Below are 26,028 nucleotides of genomic sequence, written 5' to 3'. Positions count from 1 at the left end.
ATGCAGCAATGCCTGACATGCATTGTTTGATTTTGTATGAAGTATTTTTGTTTTGCTGTTTATTATTGCTCTGTTATTAATAAATGAGAATCAGAATTTTGTGTGTATCATTTTCAGACTGTGACACGATGCTCATAGTGATTCTATTATGCACTAACAGAACCAGTAAGAGATTTTACATTCTGTCTATTATAAAAACTTTTACAGCCTACAATGATACATATTAACTTATAACCAAATCATATATATGTTTCTACATTTTTTTTTCAAATTAAATAATAACTAAGAATAAAATAAAATCTTTTTTTTTTAAATAATATGAAACATATGAGCCAATCAGCACGGGGTTTGTGCATTAGGGAGTCCCATTACACTCATGCTATACTTGATGCACACATGAGGACATAAAGGTCTTCATCTCATAGATTTTATAATCACAGTGTGCAGATAAAACTATACCCACTATTTTTTTAGGACCCGTCCGCACAGACTCTACACTGCAAGGGCACCAACTGTGCATATATTCTCTGAGCAGTCAAGAAAGTAGTATAATAAAAACAGCTAAGTATCCCTGGTGTCCTCAGCTGTCCACGATCACAAGGGAGCATAACCCGGGGCCTCAGACTCTCACTGAAGTGCAAATGTAAATAAGTCAGGTATGAAATGTGCCCTAGAACAGTTGCCCCTTTTCTTGTTTGTCTTAAACACACATGTGAAAATAGTGCAGACATTTTTGGCACTTGCTGCTCTTTCCTCCTGTTTTCTGCATGCATTACAAACATGTGAAGACGTGCCCATTAAGATTTAACACATGACCTACTACACAGAGGCAGCATGGTGTATTAGCTCTATTTTTCAGCAACCTTGCTGTCCGGACTGGCTGGTGAAGCTATGTGTGTATGGCAGTTTACAAAAAAAAATCCCACAGCTTCCAATGCTTTAAGCTCTAAGTCACTATATGGGTAACGCACCCACAAAAACAATTTCACTTGAATAGATTTTTATCTCAGCATGGACAGGCTGAAGGAAACAACACGTAAAATGGTGTCAGACTCACAGTGGTTTGAAATTCATTAGTAAGAAAATAAGATGCAGCAGCTCAGTCTACCATCCAGCTAGCAGCCGGCCCTGCTGCCACGGTGACACAGACTGAACGACTGAGTGCAACAACAAAACATTTGTACTCCTGCTGCCCTCCAGCACAATGCTTCAGTGAGTTTCACTGGCTCATATCAAACAAAGGGAGTGTCACAGTCAGTGCGATACAATAGGAGGCTTTAAACTTCCTAGAAGTAGGAAGGTAAATAAAAGGAAACGACTCGTGCTAACTAGAATTATGCAACACTGATTTTTGGAATGGTGCAACCTGAAACGTATCTTTTGTAACACACTAGATCATCTGTTCTGATCACTGGTAAACAAGATAATGAAAGCCGGTTTCTACTTCTACCAGTCTCCTCACATAACATTTACTTAGACTAATCTGTGTCACTACCTAGTGTCTACTTTATCTGTGTATTTGTCTGGCAAATATGAGCTACAGAAGAAGAAATGTGGAAATGCTGGCCCAACAAGCATCAAGTCCTTATCCTGAATTCCTGAGCTTTAACATGATCGGGTTCTTCAACACAAAGGCACAAAAGGTGTTCTCAGAACTGTATTGTTCTATAGATGTGCCATTGTTAACTGCCTTTTTAAAGCAATCAAGTGACCCATCATTTCACTTTAGAAAAACCTGAAACCAATATTGTACTTCTGCATGCAAAAGTAGGGAAAATATGACAACAATTCAGGACGGCACAACAAAGGCTCAGACAGTCAGTGCGATCATCCATCTTCATGCACATTTTTTCAAAAACCACAGTTCACTTTGCACGTCTGATAGCCATCACGATCACATGACTGGATGGTGCACTTGAGGACCGGCACAGGTGAGACACAGGGTGTACGTTCTGTACATGCAGTCCATTTTTCCCACATTACCTTCAGCGCCTTAAAGACTGAGACTTGCTTCAACCCGTCATAGGTGAAATCTGACAGGTTGCTCTTTAAGCCACAAGGAGATTTGGGGGAGAAAATCACACCCACAGTTAGTAGGACGGGAATGACTCGGCATGGGTAAGAGACATGAGGGGGGGGGGAAAGGCCCACAAAAAACGTGTTGAAATTTGTGCTGAAATATGAATAGCATGGATAACTGTTAGATAAATCAGACGCAGCAGATATTGGGCTGATATTGGAGCAGGGCATACAGCTAACAATGAAAACATATGTCAAAATAATGAGGATGTTCCCTATAGGGGAGACTTAAAGGTGCTGGATCTTTTTTAACAAGCTACAGACTTTCTGTATCTGTACAGCTATACACTAATGTGAAACATCATTATGAGCTCTGCCAGCGAGCTCTTTCTACGCCTGACATTTTATACTTGGGCCTTGAACTGAGCAACTGATTAAGAAGAATATGCTGCAGGCTAACTAGCAGGCACAGTATAGCTGAGTCCTTGAAGTGAAGTGTCTGCCTCATGTTACTGGTTATTTTTCAGTAAACATTCCTTCACAACCATGCAGCTAACGCATGCTTTAAGATTCATGTTTGCACGGGCTCAACCCAACCCAACATTGCATACCGCTACTGCTAGCACTATAAAGATGGAAAAGTACCGGGGAACTCACACATATTGTTTTATACTCTGAAGTATTGCTCTCACAAAAGACTAGGCCAGAAGCTCTCCTCTCACTTAAGTTTCCACAGCCTAAGCTGCCTGAGAAGACGCTCTTGGGTGAAGAGGAAAGAAAATTAAGAGGAAACGGGGAAGTTATGAGAACTGAAAGAGCTAAAGTATTTATATAATAAAGGTAAAAAAACAAACAAACAAACAAACAAATATCAGACAAGAGGTCAATTTGACCACTTTGGGTATTATAAAACATTTTCTAATCTCATTACATAAACGTCAAAAATGCATTTAGTCAGCAATTTGAAGGTTCAAGTTTATCCTCTAACAAAAGCAAAACAATATTGCCCAATATAGCCCTAACACAGAATCCTTGAGCTTTACCGACACTTTATTAGGTATACCTTGTGAGTACCAAGTTAGACCTCATTTTGGCTTCAGGAAAGCGTTAATTGATGGAAACAGTCCTCTGATTTTTGGTAAATACTGACATGATATTATCACACAGTCGCTGAAGACCGGCTGACTGAACACCGATCATGGAAATCTTCTGTTCCACTACACAAAAAAAACTGCTCTATTGGACTGATATCTGGTGACTGTGGAGACCATTTGAGTATAGTTAACTCATTGTCATTTTCAAGGAACCAGTTTGAGATGATCTGAGCTTTGTGACATGGTGTGTTATCATCTAGGAAGCAGCCATCTGAAGATGGGTACGCTATGGTCATAAAGAGATGGACATAGTCAGCAACAATACTCAGGTAGGCTGTGGAGTTTAAATGATGCTCACTTGGTACTAAGGAACCCAAAGTGTGTCAAGAAAATCTTGGTTTCCTTTTTTTTAGGTCACAGGAGTGGCACTCAGTGCATTCAGAGATGCTGTTCTGAACACCTTGGTTGTAACAAGTGGTTATTTGAGTTATTATTACCTTCCTACCAGTTTTAAGCAGTCTGGTCATTCTCATCTGACCTTTGGCATCAACTAGGGATTTTCACCCAGAGAACTGCAGCTCACTGGATATTTTCTCTTTTTCAGACCATTCTCTGCAAACCCAGGAGACGGCTGTGTGGGAAAATCCCAGTAAATCAGCACATTCTGAAATACTCAGACAACCCTGCCTAGCATCTTTCTTCCCCATTCTGATGCTCAGTTTGAATTTGACAAGGTCAACTTGACCATGTGCACTTGCCTATATACACTGACCTGCTGCCATGTGATTGGCTGATATAAATGAGTTAAACAAGTGTACCCAATAAAGTGTCTGGTAAGTATATAATGTCCTGGAAAAAATATGAAAATGCTTTTTGTAGTAGACTAATGCAATCACTTCAGTCACAAATAAAAAAAAAACTATAGTAAAAGTATGTGAATCTTTACTACACAGACCACTAATCTTTACTGTTTTGGGTAAAGAACAAGAAGCCTGTGTAAGCCTAAAGCTATATTTTTGCACAAGCTACAGCGTCAAACTAAAATGAGCATTGCATCATCTTACTGGCAGGTTCTTTGCTGAGTCCAGATAGACCACCAGCAGCGCAGATGACAGTCCGTTGTTGGCAAGGCTTCTGTCTGCACGCACGCTTTGCAGAACCTAAACATGAAGGACAAGTTAGACATGTTTTACAGCTGCAAATGCAGAGAACACGTCCTTGTGTTAAAGCGATGAAGCCTTATTGTTACATGCAGTACCTGGTCCAATTTCTCAGAAGTGGAGAGCAGCGATAGCCACTCCAGTTTCAGGTGGAGTTTCCCAGTAGTTGCTTCTTCAAGATCAAACCACTGCAACAATGTGGCCAAACAAGTACGTCAATATTTCCATTCAGTCGATGACAGGAACAAACCAGGCTTAAAAATCATTTGTAAAGCTTTTAGGAGCTGTGCTAAAACAGAACAATTTGGTGGTTTAGTTTACTGCGAAGATTTAGATGATCAGATCAGTGCCTATCTCAAATCTGCATGGACTCTCAAACACCTTAAATCCAAAGGTAACAAACTCATAATTACCTAATCATTTCTATCATTACTATATATCAGTCAACATATCCAGTGTTATTATAGTTAGCTAAACATAAACTAAAAAGTAAAACTAGAAGTGAAAATAAAACATTTAAGTACTACAATAAAAATAGAAACAGACTCTTGGTAAAAAAGTAACTGAAACACTTTTGTGAACTTTGAAAAGCAACTAATGGAAGTTAAAAAAATATAGTGGAAGTTTTAATATTTGTTACTTTAGTAAAACTTTATCAGAAATTGCCTGATTAGGCTTTGATGGACGTTTTTACTCATCAGACTCCAGATGTCTACAAGGCTGTGAGTCAACTGCTTTCAAAAGGTTCTGCCTCTGACATATGGCTACCATACCATAGTGATTAAAAAACTAAAAACTAAAACTCAACTTAATAAAAGCTGAAGTAAAACTAACAAAATAAACTCAAACAAGCAAAGTTGCTGTGCTCACCAACTGAAACTAAGCCGGCGTACTCTCCAATAATCCCAGTTTTTACAGGGATTATGTGTCACCAAAGTAACTTCGTTTAAGGCTGGCAGAGGTGAGTCGACATATAAAGTGTTAACGAGTGAACTTTAGAGTTGCTGGTGGGTGTCATTCATGGCTAAAGTCTGGTTAGCTGTTTACCTGTCACATCTTACTCCTTACAAGAAAGCAATATGACTGAGCCTGACGGTTACTTTAAGATGTATAATTTATACGCTTTAAAGTAATTAAACTGATAATATTATTGTGAACAAAGCAGCTTACCATATCAACTTTCTGTTCTTTGTGCAGCTCTGTCATATCAATCATGAGGCTGTAAATAAGGACAAATAATTATGGAAATTGGGACAGCAAACAGTAAAATCGCACCAATTAATCTAAACACAGGGGGTCCAGATATCGATTGACTGCTTTGTGTTAATAGCACTGGGTGTAGCATTACAGCCTTGGGGTAAAAATCAATGAAATTTGCCCTTGGGCCGGTAACTGGGGATAACACTTCTACACTTCCATTATGAGTAAACATAGCTGTATTTATCTTAATTTTGTTGACTATATGTCCCGCAATACATCAAAGATTGCTCTTACCAGTTATCAGCGCTGGTACACCAGAGCTTTGTTTTAAATGAAATAAGTGCAATAACATCTCAGCGGGTTAGGAAATGACAAAGACACTCACCTCCCCAGGAAGTCATCTTGGTCTGGATCCTCATCAAATAGCTCAATCTCAAGATGCTGACCTGAGTGCTCATACACCAGTGCCTGATGAACACAAGAACAAACTGAAGCTCATTCAAACTGGCACAGGAGGTCAATAAATAGATTACCTGTCATGCAAACCAGCAGGAGGTATAAATAAGACAAGTGGAAAACAATGGCACATAACAATGGGAAACAGACTAGCTTTTTCGGTGGCAACAAACGACCGTAAAAGCTCTTCCTGCTCTAAAAGACATCCCCAACTCTCACCTCGTACACTTCGTTCCACTTGGGATTAAGGCTTTCCTTAATTGTCTTGCTCTGAAACAGCTGGTTGCCGATCTGCAGGATACCATAGGGGTCAGACTTGCCTTTGATCAACCCTCCCAGAAATGTATCCTTCCCTTCTAGATCTTGAGCCTCCAGGAAGTGAATCCTTAGGACTCCCTGTGGAGCCATGCAGACACATGTGTTAAAGTCTGAAAAAGCTTATAGAGTTTATAAGACGTGAAGATTTCTGTAATGGGAGGACATTAGTAGTATAAGAGGAAACATGACTCATTACCACAATAAAGTAATAACAAAAATACTAATTCATTTCACAATTCATAATTTAGCAGACTTTATTTAAATGTGTGGTTTGTAAAAAACGCACCACAATAAAACATAACAGCTACTTTAATATTTAAGAAAAAGAAATGCAAATTTATGTAAATTTAATAAGCTAACCTTTTCTTACATACACATACATATACCTAGAATGTATTAGCATATATGTATGTGTATATATATATATATATATCCCATGATTACCTGGATAAATAGAGGACTAATCTAGACTTTCTACTGCAGAATAGGGCTTTTATTTTGTTTAATTTTTCCATTGTCAAATGTTTTTCCTTTCTTTAATATTTAATAAAAACATTTGCCTGAAAGAAAGCAGTAAGAATTGCCACTGATATATAAAATCAGACCTGCGTTTATTTTCTTATTTTCTTGCCTAATTATTGTGCGGCACATTATCTACTTTTAATTTTCCTACTGAGTTTTTAATGGATTAACATATTAAATGACTTTATTTTAAAATACAAGGCCTTATTAACCTAAAAGTGATGGTGGATATAACAAGGCTACATTGTTATCATGGAAATCATTCCATCACATATGCTTCCTTGCCAGATGAAAGTCTAGTAAATAAAGATGACCATTAAAGTCAAGGAGGTAGGACCTGTTGCTCAAGGCTCCTTGGAAGTAAAATATAAAGAAATGAGGGGTGACTCAGAGTTTATCAAAGTACTGTATATGTGACGCATAGTACTGTATGTTGGCAAAACATCCTGCCGTCTGATATCAGAAAGACGAGTTCTTTGTTATCTTTTCAATGTCTCCTTTTTTTCCAAAGGCTGTAATGAATATATGATGTGTGGTAAGATTTTAGTTGTTTCTTTTTTATTCCTGTTTTGAACCCTTGAAACCTTTTTAAATATAATAAGGATGTGGCCTGCAGTGAAACTTTTTTCATTTTGTTGCCATGGATACAAGTTCCAGGAATACAACCTTTGCTGCATTTTTTATTGTTATGGTTCTTTAGTTTTATTCTGCGTTAGCACTGAGAATTAACTACAAAACCCTGGGAGATATTTTTTACTACTGACGAGCTTTAACGTACTAACCATGAGCTCCTCGTGTGAAACTGTCTGCTTACGAACTATTAAAACACTTAGAAGAGCAGCTCATCCTTATTGGATGTATTGTAACAAGTGCATTTGTACCTTTGGCATTGGAAAGCGCAGCTTGGCCAGCTCCACCGTTCCGACCAGTGGGATAGTGATTCGGTTGGGCAATACCAAATAACTGCAGATAATGTCTTGAATCAGACTGTCAGAGAAGCCACTGTAAATACAAGGGAGGAGGTGGGGATGATGAGAGAGGGGAGAAAAAAAAGAAAATAAACAGAATGAAGCGATAAATTATTTAAAAGACAATAAGGGTGCCCTTGGGTTATAAATGTTCTCTTTTAATCTAAGCATAGTTTAGCATGTTTCTGTTTAACATGCGCGACGACAGCAGGAAAATTGGAGTGAGTTCAAGCATGCTGCTGCTGTTAGCCAACAAACGTCTGAATGTCTGTCTGATCCACTAATGATTCAATGGTGAATGACAACAATGACAGTGAGGTCACAGGATGACATTTCCATCAGACGTTTCCTTTATTCATTTACTTACTGTGGCACAGCTGGAAAATTGCAATCATGGCTAGCAAAAAAAATCAAATTACAATAAAACTTATCGTGCTGGGTTATTGCTCAGCATGTCCCTCGAAGAATGGTTATTATTATTATGGGCCAGATGTCCATATATATTATAATGTGACCATTGTAATCAGGGGCATTTGTAAATTGTCTAAGACATCACCTGGAAGTGGATGTTTTCTGAGGACACCTATAAACACAATCTTTAAAATAGTCTGCAAAGAAAGAAAAGTACAAAAATGTAAGCTGATGAAAAGTGGGTGAATTTTTTTTAAACTAGACATTTGCTAACACACACCTGATGTACTTGTGCTCTGTGCTTTCTAGGTGCCCACAGTTTTTAACAGTAAAACTCTACTTGCTACAGTGATCACTGCATGGAGAAACTACAGTAAACTCCATATTTAGTCAAAGTTTAACCTTTGGTTTTGTCATATAGAAATAACAACACAGAAATGTGTAATCTTTAACAATTAACAGTGTGTGTAATTTTAGACAAACAGAAACATAAAGTCCAAAAACTGCAGTGACAAGCTATCAAACTATAGCTAGCTTGCCACAGCATTATCCGTTTCCTGTTTATTGTAACTTAATATTTAGGTGTACTGCACTAATTAAATTTTATTTAAAGTAAGTTCTACCACTTAAACAAAGTCAATCTTGAAACAATCAAGAAAATAATGTAAAGTTATCACTGGGGATAAATGATAAATTCTAGCTGGTGAAAGCTAGGCTAAGGCTAGCTAAGGCTAAGGCTTAGCTAAGGCTAATTCACCTACTTTTCTCTTGTGTAATTAAAAACTTTAACCTATTGCTCAAACAGCCTAGGTGGTCATACCACATAAATAAGGCATTAGTTAAATGAATTTATAATTAACATAAAGTTATAAAATAAAATAAAAATGGTTTTCTTAACGTACTGAAAAACCACATTTGTATTTAATGCATTTTTAGGCTCTTCATTTTGCTTCTTCTAAAGGCTTTGATGATTATTAATTGCTCTATATTAGCTAGGTTAACTCCTTTCCTTGCTTTTCAAAGGTGCCACACAATTTAATTTCCATGATTATTAGACTCACAACCCCTCTATAACACTCTAACTCCTAACTCCTGTGACAGCACACCTAACCCTAACAAGCATCACCAAACACAGGCTAAAGGCCAAATGATCCATCAACTGAAAACATCGGTCAGCACAAAGCCCAAAATCCATAGCAAACGCTGGGCTCAATTACTTTTTTGTATCAGCCATAGGCTGCACATTGATTAAGCAAAAGATTCAAATACCAAGAAGTAAATTAAACTACTTTCTAAATATCGCACAACTCAGGTTTCAGAAAATTATACATCGTCACGAGCTATTTGCCATTTGAGTAAAAAGAGCACCCAAGTTTGCTGGATTGTCATGTAATTAACAATGCGAAGGTTATGAACAGATTACATTAGAGGACAGTTAAAGCTCATTTATAAATATCTGTAATTCATTATAACCTTGCAGGAATACATGTAATGTGCCAGGAATCTCAGGCTGTCCTGCAAAACCAATAAAAACCTTCAAAGGAAAAAAAAACTCTGGTGTGATACTAAAGCTGCACAGACACCAGATGAAAAAACAAAACATAATTTTAGCTTTCATTCATTTGATCAATCCTCAGCTTCTCTTTAGGTGAAAAACACGCATTGACTTTAGGATTCAGTGGCAGGGTGCTGATCAGAGCTGGAGCTTTTCTCCATCTAAGAGCTGAGGGTGTAAAGGGATTCCTGCCACATCAGCACTATTTCTGCTGCTCCCTCAGCGCAAACACTGGAACACCCCCCTGTCCCTGCCTTTGTGTTTATCTATTCACTTTAGCACTCTCAACACTCAAGACTGCACACTCAACCCTTATAATGCTCACATAATGCACACTGGTAATGTGTTTTACCTTCCACTGACTCACATCGACAGCAAATATCCATCACTGCGATGTACAGCAATGCTTCAGCCATGTTAACTTTGTTCTGGCTGATTGCAGAAGCAAATGACCATTAAACAGATTGCCATTAAATTCTACACAAGCATTTGTGATCCCTAAGAAATGAATCCTAACAACTGTAGTGATTCCCTGCCTTTTTCTCTTGCTCAATTAGCTGGCAAAGGATTTCACTGATCCAGTAAATTATTACCACATCTTCTAAAGAGATTAGCACTTTAGACTCTACAAATATTCATGGTCCCCAGAGTAAGACTTTAATGACTTTAATGATCAGTGACTTTCCCTCCACAATGAGGTTGAAATTTGGAGTAATGTGCCAGCAGCTACTGGATAGATCGACACAGTAATTGTCACAGACGTTAACTGCAAATCACTTCAGAGATCACCAGAAGTTTATACTACTCTATACTGTGACAGCAAAACAACTGACTGTGTATTAATGATGGATGGATACTGTGTTTGATTACAACCCACAGTGAAGTCTCAAACTGTCTCGAGTTGTCTTGGTGTTTTGAAAATGGACGATCTGACCGAGAAACCTTTAATTACAACGTTGGCATCGCGAGAGCACCAAATTGAATATTTCCTTTCAAATACAAGTTGAGATATGAGATGAGTTCAGGATCAAAAAATAAGGTCAGAAAACAAAAATAAACAAAGACAATATTACCCACCTTTGAAAAATGAAGCCCTCGTGGAAATGCCTTAGACCTCCATTTTATCTGAACACCACCAGATGCAATACTTGTGGTTACAAAAAGACTTCCAGTCTTATAGAAATCTATGGGTATCACTTTGGGAATCACTGCACTAGCAACCTGTAAACTCTCAGTTATGCCTGCTGTTAATGATATCCCAGGTTATCCTTTTTTCCCCCTCTAACTGGGAGCATAATTTATGAGGCTAGCACTGCGTTGTATTAAATTATACTTGAGGGTACAGATGAAGGGAGCAAAGCTAATCACATTTCCATTAGCCTCAGCTTTGTTTTGTGCTAATACAAAACATTAAGAAGTTGATTATGGTTAATACTGACTCCACTAAACAACAACATGTTATCACAGCTACTAATTAATGACAGTCTTAATATTATTAACAAGGTTTAAAAGAGGCCCACTGGGCAAGTCTTCAAGTGGACGGCTGACGCTGCGTGCGCTGTAGCTGTGATTTGGACCACGAAGACCCAGCTAACCCCTCACCCACATCAACACCCAGACTAACACGCCCACGTCTAGGCACACAAGCTCTGTGGATCCATTTCACCCCCACAGAGAACTCAACAGAAGAGAGTCCACTGAGCTCTGCCTGTGTCAACATGTCTGTCAGCGTCAGGGGGGCGTTCAACAGGCAGCTGTAATCCCAGAAAACTACATTCAATATTCATGCATCTGTCAGCTTCTTTTTCAGCTGTAAAAAAAAAAAGTACCACTCAAGATGGCAGCGTGTAATTGCGTCGGGCTGTTAGCAGCTCTTAATCAGCTCTCATTTATTTTCTGCTCAGCCCACACAACAACTCGAGGGAAAAAGACACTTAATACAAACAAAACAAAACGGGTGAGGATAAGGAAAACGGCGGCGACAAACACCACTGAGCCGGCCTGTTTTATCCCAGTACGAGCATTAAACTGTTGTGTTAATCCTGTTTTTCGTGATGTGTGTGCAAACAGACATGCTGGATCGTTTCACTTGATCTCATTGTTTGCTTCCAAATGTTTGAAAGAGATATGTTAATCTAAATCAGCTCAGTCTAGCAAAACTCTGCGATAAACTACAGCAGTAACGAGGACAGGAACACCCGAGGCTTCGTGCACGTAAGGAAACCTCATTAGTGGAAAATACTTTCTCTACAGCTGGTGAGATTTAGCTTTCCAGAAACTGAACAATAAGACAATATTGTCTTTAAATATAACAGTGGAGACAGATACTACTGTATGCATAATACTTTTGGTTTCATCAATGCTGAAGATATTAATAAATTAAATGCGAATGAAACTCTGAAAATTAAGCTTTTTTTTTTTTTAACATAAAATGTGTTTAAATGAGAAAAACAAAACCCTGAAATTATACAGCAAACATCTAGGCACGTGTTAACTTCACTTAAACTAGAAGTCCTCAAATCCTTTAAAATCTAAGCTTTGTTTCTTGAGGGAAAAGAAAAGTTGAAGTTTGAATTGACTTACTTGAGCCCAGGAATATCCAGTATATTGGAGAGGCCGGTCCAGTTTATGTCCACAAGCTGAAAAGGAAGTAAAAATGAGAGCGTGGCCATGGGTTAGACGGTAAGAATAGAAAGTGTGAATGACTTTAAATGGAGTCAGAACACTTGATGTTATTGTTTCCTGCTCCTCTATTATGCTGCAACACTGCACTGGTTATTTAGGATGGCGCCACACTGCTACTTAAAGTATAAAACAAACATTTCCTGTCATATATTAAAGCTAATTGTTTTTACCTTTTAGTTTTCAATTTGGGGTCCACTGACCTGTAAGTGTTTAAATGCATGCACGGTGTGCACAATTAGTTTATGAGTCACAACGGAAGCACAGAAAGCAGTGATCCTTGAATGGGAATGAATACAAAAGCACCTGCTTCCTGAAAGATTTATTAAAGCAGCAGCATCTGTCTGGGGTCTTGTTAGTTTACAGAATAATGAGGCTGGAAACACTGCACCTTCTAGTTTTGTGCACTGTGAAAATCTAGCAGCAGGTCAAATCTTGATGAGGTGCCGCGGTCAAAGTAAATCAAAGAGACCTGAGACGGAGGCATATCCTGCTCCGCTCAGTGGGCTTTGATCAGCTCTTTCCTCCAAGCTCAGGGACTTTTTTTTCTAATGAGCCTTTCCCACCCTGGGGCGATCGTGGCTCAAGAGTTGGGAGTCCGCCTTGTAATCAGAAGGTTGCCGGTTCGAGCCCCGGCTCGGACAGTCTCGGTCGTTGTGTCCTTGGGCAAGACACTTCACCCGTTGCCTACTGGTGGTGGTCAGAGGGCCCGGTGGCGCCAGTGTCCGGCAGCCTCGCCTCTGTCAGTGCGCCCCAGGGTGGCTGTGGCTACAATGTAGCTTGCCATCACCAGTGTGTGAATGTGTGTGTGAATGGGTGGATGACTGGATATGTAAAGCGCTTTGGGGTCCTTAGGGACTAGTAAAGCGCTATATAAATACAGGCCATTTACCCTACTTTTTTGTCCAACCTGCTCACACTGCAGCAGATGCACGGAGCTCTGCAGGGACGAGGAAAGCACTGCAGGGCTGTAAATGATGTAGGGGATGGTGTGGAAGGACACACCTATCCCTGCATATTGTGTTCAAAGAGTCATCAAGAGACTGTTGATGTATATATGAATAACAAAACTGTTGATAAGGGCACTGTCTTTAATCTAAGTGAAACGATTAAATGATAAAATAATATCTGCTTTGAAAAGCTTCTCAAGTGGGAGTATTTCCTGTTTTCCTCCCCTTCGTACATTATCATTTTAATGCCTTTGGGGTGTAAGACTATTGAAAAGTGAGAAAACTGCACAGAATAAGCCAGTTTTCTTGAGCTGCTCTTACACTCGCAGTGCAACCCTGAACTCTTCTAACACTACCCAGCAGAGCAGTATGCGAAAACGAAAACACAGTAAATAGAAGCATTGTGGATTGGACAAAAAAAAAGATTTTAACCATGTGAGACAATGTAAGACAAGAGCAGGTAACCTCATGTGTCATGTGTTCTGCATGCTCATGCATCATCCAGCTATGGAAGAGGATTAGGGCCACCGAAAAAAAAAGTGGGTACGTCTTTTTTTTCTTCTTTTCCAGAATTCTGAGATTAATCTCCCAATTCTGAGATTAGGTCAGGTCTGAGAAAAAAGTCAGAATTCTGAGATTAAAGTCATAAATCTTAGGAAAAAGTCAGGATTTTGACTTTAATCTCAGAATTCTGAGAAAAAAGTCAGAATTCTGCTTAAAAAAAAAAGTCAGAATTCTGAGAAAAAATAATTTTGAGAAAAAAAAATTAGAATTCTGACTTTAATCCCAGAATTCTGAGAAAAAATAATTCTGGAAAAAAAAGACTGAATTCTGACTTGAATTTCAGAATATTGAGAAAAAAGTCAGAATTCTGTAAAGGAAGAAAAAAAAAGACATGCCCATTTTTTTCCCAGTGGCCCTAATCCTCTTCCATATCCAACTGGACCTCCTTGCTGAAACCAAATATATATTTTGCAAAGTAAATCTAAAGCAAACCCTCTCCTTATATATGCTACATGTGATAAAAGAGCAACTGCAGACAATGTCAGGACTCGATTTTACAGCTTTTTTTAAAATTTTTTTTATCAGGGTTCGATGGATGGGCTGGGTTTGGTTGCCCGCCCCCTTTTCTCTATTTACAGGTGAAGCTGCTGCTCTGCTCGGGTTTGGCATCACTGCTCGACCCTGAAGACGAGTTGTTCTGATGCAGCTATTCTTCACACACCTCTGGGATTAAGCAGACAGACAATGAGTATATCTGGGTGGATTGGTGGACTGGTGCCACAGTTCCTCACCTGTTCGCCACTGCCTCTATCCTTGCCTAGAATCTCCCTTGGAAACCTGTCTATTCGAACCGTTACTCCTCTCTGGGCTGGGACGTCACCAGCAACGCTCTGTTGCATTTATGTGCTGAGCCCTGCACAGGAAGGACTCTGGCGCTTTGCCTGTGCCACCTCGCAACCTCTGGAAAATCCCCTAAATCTGCTCAGTAAGTCCAATTTAAGTTTAATCATGACACTTTCAAGCTTTCAAAAGTGCTCAATAATAACAGTGTTTGCGATTCAGTCAGGTCATCGTTCATTCATTACATAAAAGTATAAAACTGTCATCTGAGTTGGAGTAGATGAATATCTTCTGCCTCACTGCAGAATGTGGTGCATCTTTTTATTTAGGCTGTGCTGAGTTGCATCAGTGCAATCACACCGTCCAGACATGGCCAAGACCTCTTATGGTCTGGAAATGTGTCTGTTATGTTTGGCACCCAGCCTCAGATCTTGTATAACACAAAGGGGCAAAAGAACATGACTTACTTGAAGTCCAGAGAACACAATGTTAATATGTCAATGTCAATAATTTGCTTTATTAATTCTTTTTCTTTTTCCTCCAGGAACCCAATGTGATGTTGCTGGTGTAGGAGCTGAAAGAAGACTAAAGCACCTAAATGCATGTGCGGATATCTTTGCATGTGGGGAATTTACTGAGTGGAAGCTGCTTCTTCCTTCAGTCTCCAACAGTAATGTCTCCACCTTGAGCTTTAGTTCAGTGCCTGGGGTAAAAAAAAAAAAAATGCCAAAGTAGGTCTGGCTTGATCTGCAGCTATTTAAAGCACCGCTACAGCTCCACTGGGCCCTCGCATTTGATATAAATCGGTCAAGCGTTTTTAAGCTGTGCAACAGTGGCTCTGTCTAGGGGTTGAACCAGGAGAATAATGGAGCCTCAACTGGAAAATAATCGATGCGTAAGCAACTGGAAATGTAAATGCAAATCATGTGAACACTGCTTGCACCGCAAGAGCACAAACAATGTCCGACGGTAAGCACAGTGAAGTAAAAGAGACTGAAATTACGCTGGAAATTAATGCTGCAAATAATAAGAAACACGTCCTACTGTGATCCAGTCGTGACTTTGACTCAAATGACCCTTTTTAGCTTTAATTTATGTCCATTGTATCTGCATTAAAAGGCAAGGGAATAAGTAAAGCACAAAAACAAGATGCTTTATGAGGTGAAATGTTAGGCATAGTAAGAACGGTGAAATACTCAGAGGAGCATTTTAAATATTCAGGACAGCAGGATAATCATGCCAACCTTGGCCAGTGTAGTATTATTATATGTAATAACACAAAGTTGTCATTCTTTCTGAATGTCAATTGAGAGTATAACCCTGAATTAGTAATGTGCTGAACTGTGATGCCATCTTGGCTTTGTGGTTAAACAGCCTCCACTCTATTCATGCTGCATTTCATCAAACTGCAGTGTCATTATAACCTCAGCTGCTCCTCTGTTAAGTTAGTCTGACTGATAAAGTTACTCAGTTCAACATTATTAGCTTATGCACTTACTGGCTTCTTCAAGAAGAACAAAGACAGAGCTCCGACGAGAGGTATATCACCCAGCAACGGCTCCATCACCACTCTCAACACACCGTGGATCTATGGAAACATAAGAGGAACAACACGTTGATATCCACAAACACAAACAGAAAGCTACAGGGAACTCACACCCTGCTGACCCCTGACATTCGTCAGCAGCAGTGCCGCTGGAGCTCTAGCGCATGACAGGTTGGAAACTCTATCGCTGCCTGACTTCACACCTGCCCTGTGTGATCCTCCACCTTCTTCAAAACATATTATGACAATTATGAGGATTATGGTTTAGTGCTTTAGATGTATCATGTGGAACACCACACAGCTGCTCTAATCCTGCAGAATGGGAACAAAGGAGGTTTGAATTCTAGCACCAGTATATTTGTTGTGGAGTTATATTCCTTTTTTGGAGGAATGACAGTCAGAAAATGTTGTCCGAATGGAAAGTGAATTACGCCAGTAAATCCGATACTAATGACTAAAGCCCCTGTGAAACTAAAAACCAATAGTACTCTTGTTTTTGTGTTTGCAGGCAGTTCTTTAGACTTAAATGTATTTCTCTATTTCCTCTCTCGCTCTGTTAACTGTGAGATTGAATCAGCTCCTTAGAACATAAAACTTACACAAAGCCAGAACAGTAAAATCAAGTCCTGGAACGTCAAAGAGAACAGGTAGAAAAAGTTAAGCTTCATTTAGGTGCAATAACTTGTGCAAAGATCACACCAAAAGTAAGTGGTGGTGTATTTCACACAGAGCCGTGGCAGTTTCTTGCTGGACTCTGGAGTATTTATAGCAATATTGACAAAACTGTCCAAAGGAATAATAATGGCTTAAAGGCATGGTGACCTAGGCTGCCAGGAGACTGGCAGGGGAAACAACAAAATATGAACATTTAAAATAATGGACCTGCTAAAAAATACTGCAATTTAATACAACACGTGATTTATTTGCAGGTTTAATGGGCTATTAGTGTAAAGCAGCAGTGGTTAAAAAGTTTAATCCAACCCATCTAAGCTTAATATGAAGCCAAACCCACCTTTGTAATTTTTGTAATATAATCCAGCTCAAATGTTGACTAATGTATTAGTGGATGATTATAGTCTACAGAGATACAGTATGCCTGGGTTTCATAACAGGGCCAGGGACAGACCTGACGGCACTGGGTCTCCAAGGAGGAGCACAGATTGCCTTTTTTCTGCCTGCTGCTACTCGACAGCAATACACAAAGGGGAGAAAGGAGCAGCAAGAATAACAACAACACACAGACACAAAATACTTCAGAGTAATTGGGCTGTGTAGTCAAAGGCAATCTTCCAAAGCAACATAATTAAGGTTTAGCTGTTTTAGTTTGTTTAAAACTTTGTTTAAGAGACACTTTTTAAAAATAAAGGTCCTCGTGATCAAATCAGAACAAACAGTAAAGCTTTTGAAAACACTATTTGTCTGTTCAAAGTCTGAGAATGTCTCCTTTGAATTATGATCTGTGTTTCTCTTGTTGGGATTTGTGATAGCTTCATTTTTTCCCACTGATCTTTCCTTGAGTTTGTTAGTATCTTCTCCACATATGTCTGGTATGCTGATTGTTTCTTATTATGTCTTGTCTTTGTGGTAGCGCCTGCAGTTTTCTGGATTGCTTTATTTACGTTGTTTTGTTACTGGACTTTGATAAGAAACAATCGGCTTCCATTATAAGTCATTTTCCTTTTTTCCAGCACAACACTAGTAGTTCTCAACATCAGAAACCCCTGATAGGTGTTGATATATATATATATATAAGAAAAGCAGGATTATTACCGTATTTCCCGGACTACAAAGCGCACCTGAATATTAGCCGCACAAGCTAAAATCAGGGGAAAATCCTGTTTTGTACATACATTAGCCGCACCTGACCAAAAGCCGCAGGTGTTTCAATGTTGACTTATCATATGTAAGAGAATATGCACAAAGGGAATTGTCAGGAAAGAGATGGCTGTTTGGAGACACACCCCTTTTATTAATATTTTGAAAAACAAGTTATGGGTACATATTTGCACATGTGCTGTGCTTCATAAATGAGTAACAAATGTATTACATAACAATAACCTACAGCACACCAGAAAAATAGATTCGGACTACCTTTTAGGCTCAGGTGCAGTGACACGGCTTTAACAAGAAGAAAAGTCAGTCATTCACCACCATCTTCCTGCGCTCTAAAACCACCAAAGTCCTCTTCTCCAGTGTCGGATACGAACAGGCTCAGGATGGCTTCGTCATCCACTCTCAGCTTCTTTCCTTCGTTGTCACTTTCAAAACCAAAGAAATCCTCATTGTCAGTGTCGGAGTCGAACACCCTCTGAAGGGCCGTGGCGGTGTCCTCCTCTCCATCATGCAGCAGTCCAGCCCTTCAAAATCCGTTGGTGATCGTGGATGTTTGCACACTTTTCCACGCTGTCAGAATCCACCGGTGGAGTTGAGCACAACTTGCTTTTCGCAAGTTTATCGCCGCTCGTCATCCACGACTCCCGCTGAACGCGTAGCGCTACTTTGAAGTTTGTTTTTCGCGCTACTTGTACGGCACTATGTTGCCTGGCGGATGGACATGTGACCAACATACCACTCTTGAACCCCGATCCTTCCGCCAGGCAACGTAGTGCCGTACAACAGCGGAACAAACAAAACAAATCGTCTTACGATATCACAAAAATCATGGACAATCTATAGAAAAGCCGCACCTGACTAAAAGCCGCAGGGTTCAAAGCTTGTGCAAAAAGTAGCGGCTTATAGCCCGACAATTACGGTAATCCTGTAATAATAAAAACAAGAGCATGGACATTTACTTGACAGCTGAATGACTGGAAACTGGGGAGAAACTGTGGTAATGGTGGTGACACACAGTAAATTCACCAGCTTTTTTCTTTTGGGAGATATACCTGTCATGGTTCTAGGTTTCTGTATGTTATTTGTATGAGTTTTAGTTTCTATTTCACTTTTATTATTTCTTTGTTGTGCATCTAGTGTCCCCAGTGTTTCCCTTTGTCCTCTCTGCCTTGTCTCTTTGGTTGGGTTATCTGTGTTAATCACAGAGACATGAAAACTTCCTGTTTTGATTTGATAGTATTCTGATTTCCCCTGTTTTCCTTCCTCCTGTCTTACCTGCTGTTTTTCTGATTGTCTTCACCTTCACCAGTCTAGTGAAACTGAACACTTAGACCTGACAAGATCACCTCTTACTTGAGTTAACAGCCTTTTTGTTCATTGCTTCCTGCTGTGTTTCTGTTTCCAGTGTGCAGTCCTTATTTCTTACCAAGGGAAAGTACCTCTATGAGGATATGAAACAAAAAAAAAAAAAAAGGGATTTCCTCACCTGGATGCTCTTGATGCCAGCTTTGCAGTAGTAGCGTTTGATGTCTACTTCGATCTCAGTGTTGCCAACAAAGCTGGGTGATAAAAAGCAAAAGTATGTCTCGTAAAAACCCTCTATCAGGGTTCCATCACTTTTTAAGACTTTGATTCAGGCCTTTGAAGTTCCAATCCTTTCCAGGAAATGTGAATTTAATGCTGTTTGCTGTGTATGCTATTCCTACAATGGATTCTCGTGTGCACAAAGCAGAAGATATTAACTTGCACAGACCTAAGTGGAAAGAGGCTATTTACATACTGACCTCTGCATGAAAGCAATGTGAGTTTCTTTAGCTGCATTGAAAACAGATACTCCAGTTGTTCTCGTGTTGTATTTTTAACAAAAGAGCCAAGCAAGTAGTGTCTATAACTATAATGGCAGGAGAGAACGCTAGACGATAAACATTTTTAGACAGGTTGGCTCACCTGATCTGCAGATCCATAATGATCTGTCGCTTATCCACGTTTTCCGTGTAAACCTTGACCCCGTTGATCCTCAGCGGCTGCAACATAACATAAGGAAGCATTACGGCCACTCCGTCACCCCTCCCAACCCCCACGTGGTTAGCACAAGGTCGACCCCTCTGCAGACCCCCGCACGGAAACTATTTGTGCAACGAGAGCATATGTCAGCGACATGCATGCACGTTCGTGTTCTAGCCACGGCGCACCCTCATCAGCTGACCCACGGCACCTGCTGCTAGCAGCTTGTTTTATCACATCGAGATGCTCACTTTGTCTCCCATGTCGAACTTGGTGAAGGAGAAGGTGCTGAGGTGGGCGTTGGACTCCTTCACCGCCGGCTCGATCACATCGTGGAACAGTTTTTCCACAAACTGGCAGATGTAGGGCCACATCTGTTTCACAGTCTAAGGGGATACAGAAAGAGAGAAATCAAAGAGTTTTGGAACAAATCAAAGAAAAATATTCATTATATGATTATTCTAAAAGGATATAAAAATGTATTTGCTCCAGGACTTTAAACATTGAGGGGTACATCCTTTACAGTAAAATATTCAAAGTGTAGTTCTATTTAAGTCTAGTTCTATTTGTCAAACCCATGCACATCAAGCAAAAAGACTAACACATGAATGTTTTAAATCTCCAGCTTGCTCAGTTTAATGTATACTCAGGAGTGACTCCAAATTTACATCCTGGTTGCTATCATGGGATTCGCAAGGGTTAATGCATTTCACAGAGTTGCAGGAACGGGCCTGCATGTTAAGTCAGATGTGCTGCAGTGTGGCAACAGACAGCAAGAAGAGGAGAGTTAGCAGATGGCAACAGATATCCCATTTCCCACAGTTTTTACAAGGCATGAAAAACGAGGAGGGCTTCACTCAAGCAGGCAAATTCAAGAGGCAGCTGCTCGATTCGTTACCTTGTTCAGCCACTCCACCCGCTCTACATCTGGAAAGTGGACCTGCAATGGAGAAAACAGAACAGATCATCTCCTGGTTGGTTTCAGAAAGCCTTTTAAAGAAAAGACGGAACATGCTGTTTGTTAATAGAGCATAGGCGCATAGACAGATAGCAGGGTTGCCTAAAACTGTCATCCATCCATCCAACTTTTACCCATGTATGCAGTTTCAGGGTTGCTGTGGACCTTGAGCCAAACCCAGCAATCACAGGGCAAGAGGAACCTTCTTGCTTTGAGACGAAAGCGCATCCAAGTGCATAAAATGACCATAATCATAACTAACATGATGACTGCCCAAAGGCCTAATGACTGGCAGCTGAAGCTGTTTCCAGTTGTTGTCTGTTGATGTGTTTTTACAGTTTTTGGTTTTTTTCTTTTTCCTATATTTAGTTTTTGGATTTAGGAAGTAAAAACCACGCTCAGTGTGTGATCTGTCATTTCTAAACCTATCTCATGTTAAAGATGAGAGTCTTCACCCCATGTGCATTATATAACAGCAGCACGTAATTAAAACTAATCAGCCAAACACTTTCGATTACGATTTGTTAACATTTTTGTGAACCCAAGTAGATGTCAGACTTCCTGACGTTAACCATCTTTAGAGCCATGCTGCTATTTCAGCACAGCTAAATTTACCAGTGTAAAAGATTATGGTCTAGATACTTATTTATTATTAATGTTTGCACTGAAGCTAAGAGTAAAGAGCACCCATCTCCTCCAGTAAAAGCTGTTCAAAATATTTGTATCTAATGGCAATTTAGTGGCTGTGGCTAATGTCATATTTAATTTTAAGACCTTTTAGGCTGTAATATCACATCAAACGAGAAGCAATAGCTTGACTATCAGAAATTTAAAATGTTGTTTTTGTGTTTTCAGGCAGTTTAATTGTTTATAACCTCACTACTAAAAGTTTCCAAAGGAGGAGGAGGAGGATGGAGTAACGTGTTCCTATTCTGATGCATGAGATTTACTATGGTTCGATTTTTGCTTTGCAGTCACTGCTGTAGGTGAAGAAAAAAGATGAAGATGCTCTTCAAAGATCAATTGTTTTGCAATCCATGTTTTCTTCTCTACCTAAAGAATGTTTCCATCATATGCCCTTCCCTTTATCATCATGCAGCCATGCTACATTTCTAAACACACATTTCTAACTAAACTTACACTCACGGATACGCAGCTGAGGATTGAAATAAATCAAACATGACTGATAGTATTTCCATCCTTCTCTAGTCAAACATTTTACATAATTTGTGGTCTGAGTCTGCTCTGCAGTTTAACTAATCTTACTGAATGACAAACGTAAATCACTGACTTAACAGGAGCTAAAGCAGAAACAAAGTCAATACGATGCATAATGGTGTTCAGCACTGCAGACACCAGCATAATAGAAAACAAATGAACCACGTCCTCTTCATCATTTTAATTTAAGGTGTTTATACCCTAACTTCAACAGAAGCCCTAATTAAGGCTCTTGTGGTGATACATACTGATGGCCACTTCATTAGGTTTACCTTTGAAACTGTTTCTTAATGTAAATATTGAATCTAATCTAATCACATTGCAGCGATTTAATGCATTTAGGCATCCAGACATGGTCACGGTGACCGGCTGTCTGGGTAAAAATGCCTTGTTGATGTCACAGCTCAGAGGAGAATGGCCAGACTGCTTAGAGCAGATGGGAAGGGGCCGCTTGTTACAACCAACGTATGCAGATGAGCATCTCTGAATGCACAAGATACCGAACCTTGGAAGTAGGGCTGCCACGATTAGTCGACTAGTCACGATTACGTCGACTATCAAAATCGTCGATGACCGATTTAATAGTCGACGCGTCGTTTGAAGCTTTGTAAGATCCCAAAAGACGCAGGAATAAATAGCAGGATTTAAGAGTGTAATAACGGACTGAAACAGAAGATGGCAGCACTGCATGTACAAGGATGCCAGCTGCCGTTAAACCCCGAAGAAGAAGAAGCAGCTGTGTCCCAGAAGCGGCAGCTTATTATTCTTTCTGGGTCACAAAATAAACGTTTAGCATATTTTCAGGCGAGAATGTAGCTGTGTAAACCTCAAATATCTGCTCAGTTTATCAAGACACCACATATTTTCAAATAACAGACGTTTTCGGAGACATCTGTTACCCACTAGCTTGATAGCTAGCCGGGGGCAAGGCTCACTAGAGCCGTGAGAACACCGGACTCCCGGCAAATCGTTTTCAAACCCACGGCTGTCTTTTGCTACTCAGGTCAAACATATATAAGTCACTTAGATCAGCAGTCCCCAACCCCTGGGTCTCGGACCGGTACCGGTCCGTGAGTCGTTTGGTACCGGGCCGCGAGAGTTGAGGCTCAGGTGTGAAATGTATGGTTTTCAGGGTTTTTATCGGTTTTCAGCGTTATTTTGTTATCGTTTTTATCGTTTACTCGGTTTTCCTTGGTCTTTTCACGTGTGTTATGAATAAATTTTCTTTTTGTCGGTACCGGTACTAGTTTTATTTTGTTGTACTTATCTGCGACACCTTAAAGGCCGGTCCATGAAAATATTGTCGGGCATAAACCGGTCCGTGGCGCAAAAAAGGTTGGAGACCGCTGACTTACATAACTTAAAAATGTTATTGTTTGGCTTTTTTTTTTGTATTTTATTTGTTCCTGAGTAAATCGGTTTGGCTGAGATTAAAGTTATAGTTTTTACACAGCTGAATAAAAGTCAAGCAGACAACTGATTATCAGAAGTGTGAGATGCTGGAGAATATACTCCAGTGTCCTGTTATATCTTAGATAGCAAGGAGTTTATTAAACCGAAACAATCTGCAAATTTCATTAAAATTTAATAAACTATCATCTTGTCTTTATTTTTAGTTAGCAAATACCTTAAACACTTAAAGCTGTAAGCTAATGATAGTCATATAAGAGCAGATGCTGCTGGTGCAATAAGCTGTACGTCCAATGGATGCATGATCTGATTAGTCGACTAATCGCAAAAATAATCGGTGACTAGTCGACTATCAAAATAATCGGTTGTGGCAGCCCTACTTGGAAGCAGCATAGGTGGAACGGCAGATTGACATTATGGATGTGCAGCAGCAGCTCAGTCAGTTTTCAAAGAGGGGTCAGTCATGCTTTCATGAATATTTCCCTACTTCCTGTTTCCCTGGTGCTTCATTAAACTGCAGTTTGTGCCTCGTGTTGGGCTGTCTCTCTATATTTTGCTGTGTTTCGAGTTTTGTGCTTCTTAGCATTTATAGTATCGATTGTGTTTCTTAGTGCCTTTTATGTTTCAAAATCCCATCTAGGAAAGTACACTACAAACTAGCTCAAGGTATAAATGCTGTGATGCATGGCATGGTTCATATTACATATTTGCACTATAAAGATGTAAAAAATAAAATAAAGATGAAGTGAGGCAACTGGCTGGACCTATGGTGAGACACGATGTGTGAAGAGACAGCATCATTTCTCATGGATTCAGCAAAAGTGCTTATCCGGCGTTTATGTCAGAGTGTGAGAAAAGCAGTGACATGAGCAGGGCGACAGAGAAGAAAATGTCACAGCTATCATAAAAGATTCCAGAAATAATATAATCCTGTGGAGGAGATGCTGGAAAAAACCTCATTAATACCCCTGACACAGTGACCTCATTCACAAATGTAGGTGAGGTAATGATGAGTCACTTCGCAGCAAATGTTTCCTTTTAAGCGCTGAGCAAGAATCAGGGAAACATATCTTAATTATTTCGTGTTATGCCGAAGAGTCGCTGAGCCCTGCCTCTTAAAGACATAATTAACAATTTGCCTGGGTTTTGAATAAAAGATGGTTATTCTCACTGTCTTCAGACTGCTTATCATGGCTCGCTGAGTCCACGTCCTGCAGCTAATAACACAGGAAAATATTAAAGTCTAAACACAATGTCAGCAGCAGAAGCAGCAGAAATGGGGTTTAATTCAGCTGATATTGTATCAGGATTTCAGCCAAGTAATGCCGTCCTCTGGCAGAAGGTGCATGTTAACCCTTTAAAGCCGATCCGATCAGCTGTTCGTAACACTTCCTACCTCCATCAGCGCGAACTATCGCATGTCCGCCATGACCTGCGTGAAACCGGAAGTGACGTCATTTTGCGGAAATGTAGTTTTTTACCTTCAGGGCCTTATGAGCCTATACTGGTGTTTTTAATAGTTATGTTTGACTTTAAGACTTTCTGTATCATTTCTGGGATGCTTAGGACTCAAAGTGCACTGCTGGAAATAGTTTTTTTTTTTTGAAAATTTGCATCATAATATTTATTTTCGTTTTTCCTGCAGTATATAAAAATTGGTGTATTTCAAAAACAAAACTATAAAGACACTCAAAATAAATTTCCTGTGATGGAAAACTATTTTGTGCAACTTTTTTGTATTTGCAGTTTTGAGGGATAAGCTTCTTAAATTTCTCTAACTAGAAATATATGTTAAAAAAAACAAAACGATTTTCAATTTTTTTGTAGTTTATTGCACTTTTTTGCAATTTATGTAATTACTATGCACTTAATGCATACATATTATTAAAATTTGGGCTATAATGGTTGTATTGATGTATAGCAACTTGAAATGCTCCCAAAAATGGCACTACAGCATGTAAAAATATAATATAAGCTCTGGCGGACTTGGTTCTATGGTAGGTCTTAAAGGGTTAAGGTCTCATATAATGCAGACAATCTGAGCCCTCTGAACGACACCTCCACACACCTAAGGTCCATCTCAGTTTGTACAGCACATATTGCTCTTTCACTGCTGCTATGTAAGATCAGAGAAAACAAAATGTACAAATAAACTGTGACCACAGGGTTCAAGGAAAACACGACTATATCTACTGCAGCTGTAGTACAGTTCTGTGCCTGTAATATTCACTGGCCAACTTCAACAATGCAATAAATATGTTTGCATTTTCTAATTTACAGCTTATATTCCCTTCATATAAACTGTACGGGTGATAACTTTTCTTTAATAACTCCCTCATTTGTTGAAAACACACACTAATTATTTCAACTTGTGGGTCTT

General features: G+C 39.5%; 1 protein-coding gene across 1 annotated transcript in view; it reads right to left on the bottom strand.

Annotated features, from left to right (window-relative positions):
• Positions 1-26,028, bottom strand: part of esyt2b (extended synaptotagmin-like protein 2b) — a 39,884-nt gene that overhangs the window by 10,229 nt on the left and 3,627 nt on the right. The window contains exons 2-13 of the mRNA XM_082547662.1: positions 20,961-21,002; positions 20,314-20,448; positions 20,006-20,082; positions 19,545-19,617; positions 16,178-16,267; positions 12,287-12,342; positions 7,651-7,771; positions 6,149-6,325; positions 5,859-5,941; positions 5,444-5,492; positions 4,372-4,461; positions 4,178-4,273 (exon numbers count right to left, since the gene is read on the bottom strand). Of these exons, the coding sequence (XP_082403788.1) occupies positions 4,178-4,273; positions 4,372-4,461; positions 5,444-5,492; positions 5,859-5,941; positions 6,149-6,325; positions 7,651-7,771; positions 12,287-12,342; positions 16,178-16,267; positions 19,545-19,617; positions 20,006-20,082; positions 20,314-20,448; positions 20,961-21,002 (1,089 nt within the window). The remainder of the gene's footprint in view (positions 1-4,177; positions 4,274-4,371; positions 4,462-5,443; positions 5,493-5,858; positions 5,942-6,148; positions 6,326-7,650; positions 7,772-12,286; positions 12,343-16,177; positions 16,268-19,544; positions 19,618-20,005; positions 20,083-20,313; positions 20,449-20,960; positions 21,003-26,028) is intronic.

The sequence above is a fragment of the Aulonocara stuartgranti genome, assembly GCF_965226115.1.
Source record: "Aulonocara stuartgranti genome assembly, chromosome: 9".
In the NCBI taxonomy this organism is placed as follows: Eukaryota; Metazoa; Chordata; class Actinopteri; order Cichliformes; family Cichlidae; genus Aulonocara; species Aulonocara stuartgranti.
Note: the sequence above shows the minus strand (reverse complement) of the source record. Positions and strands in the feature narration are given on the sequence as shown.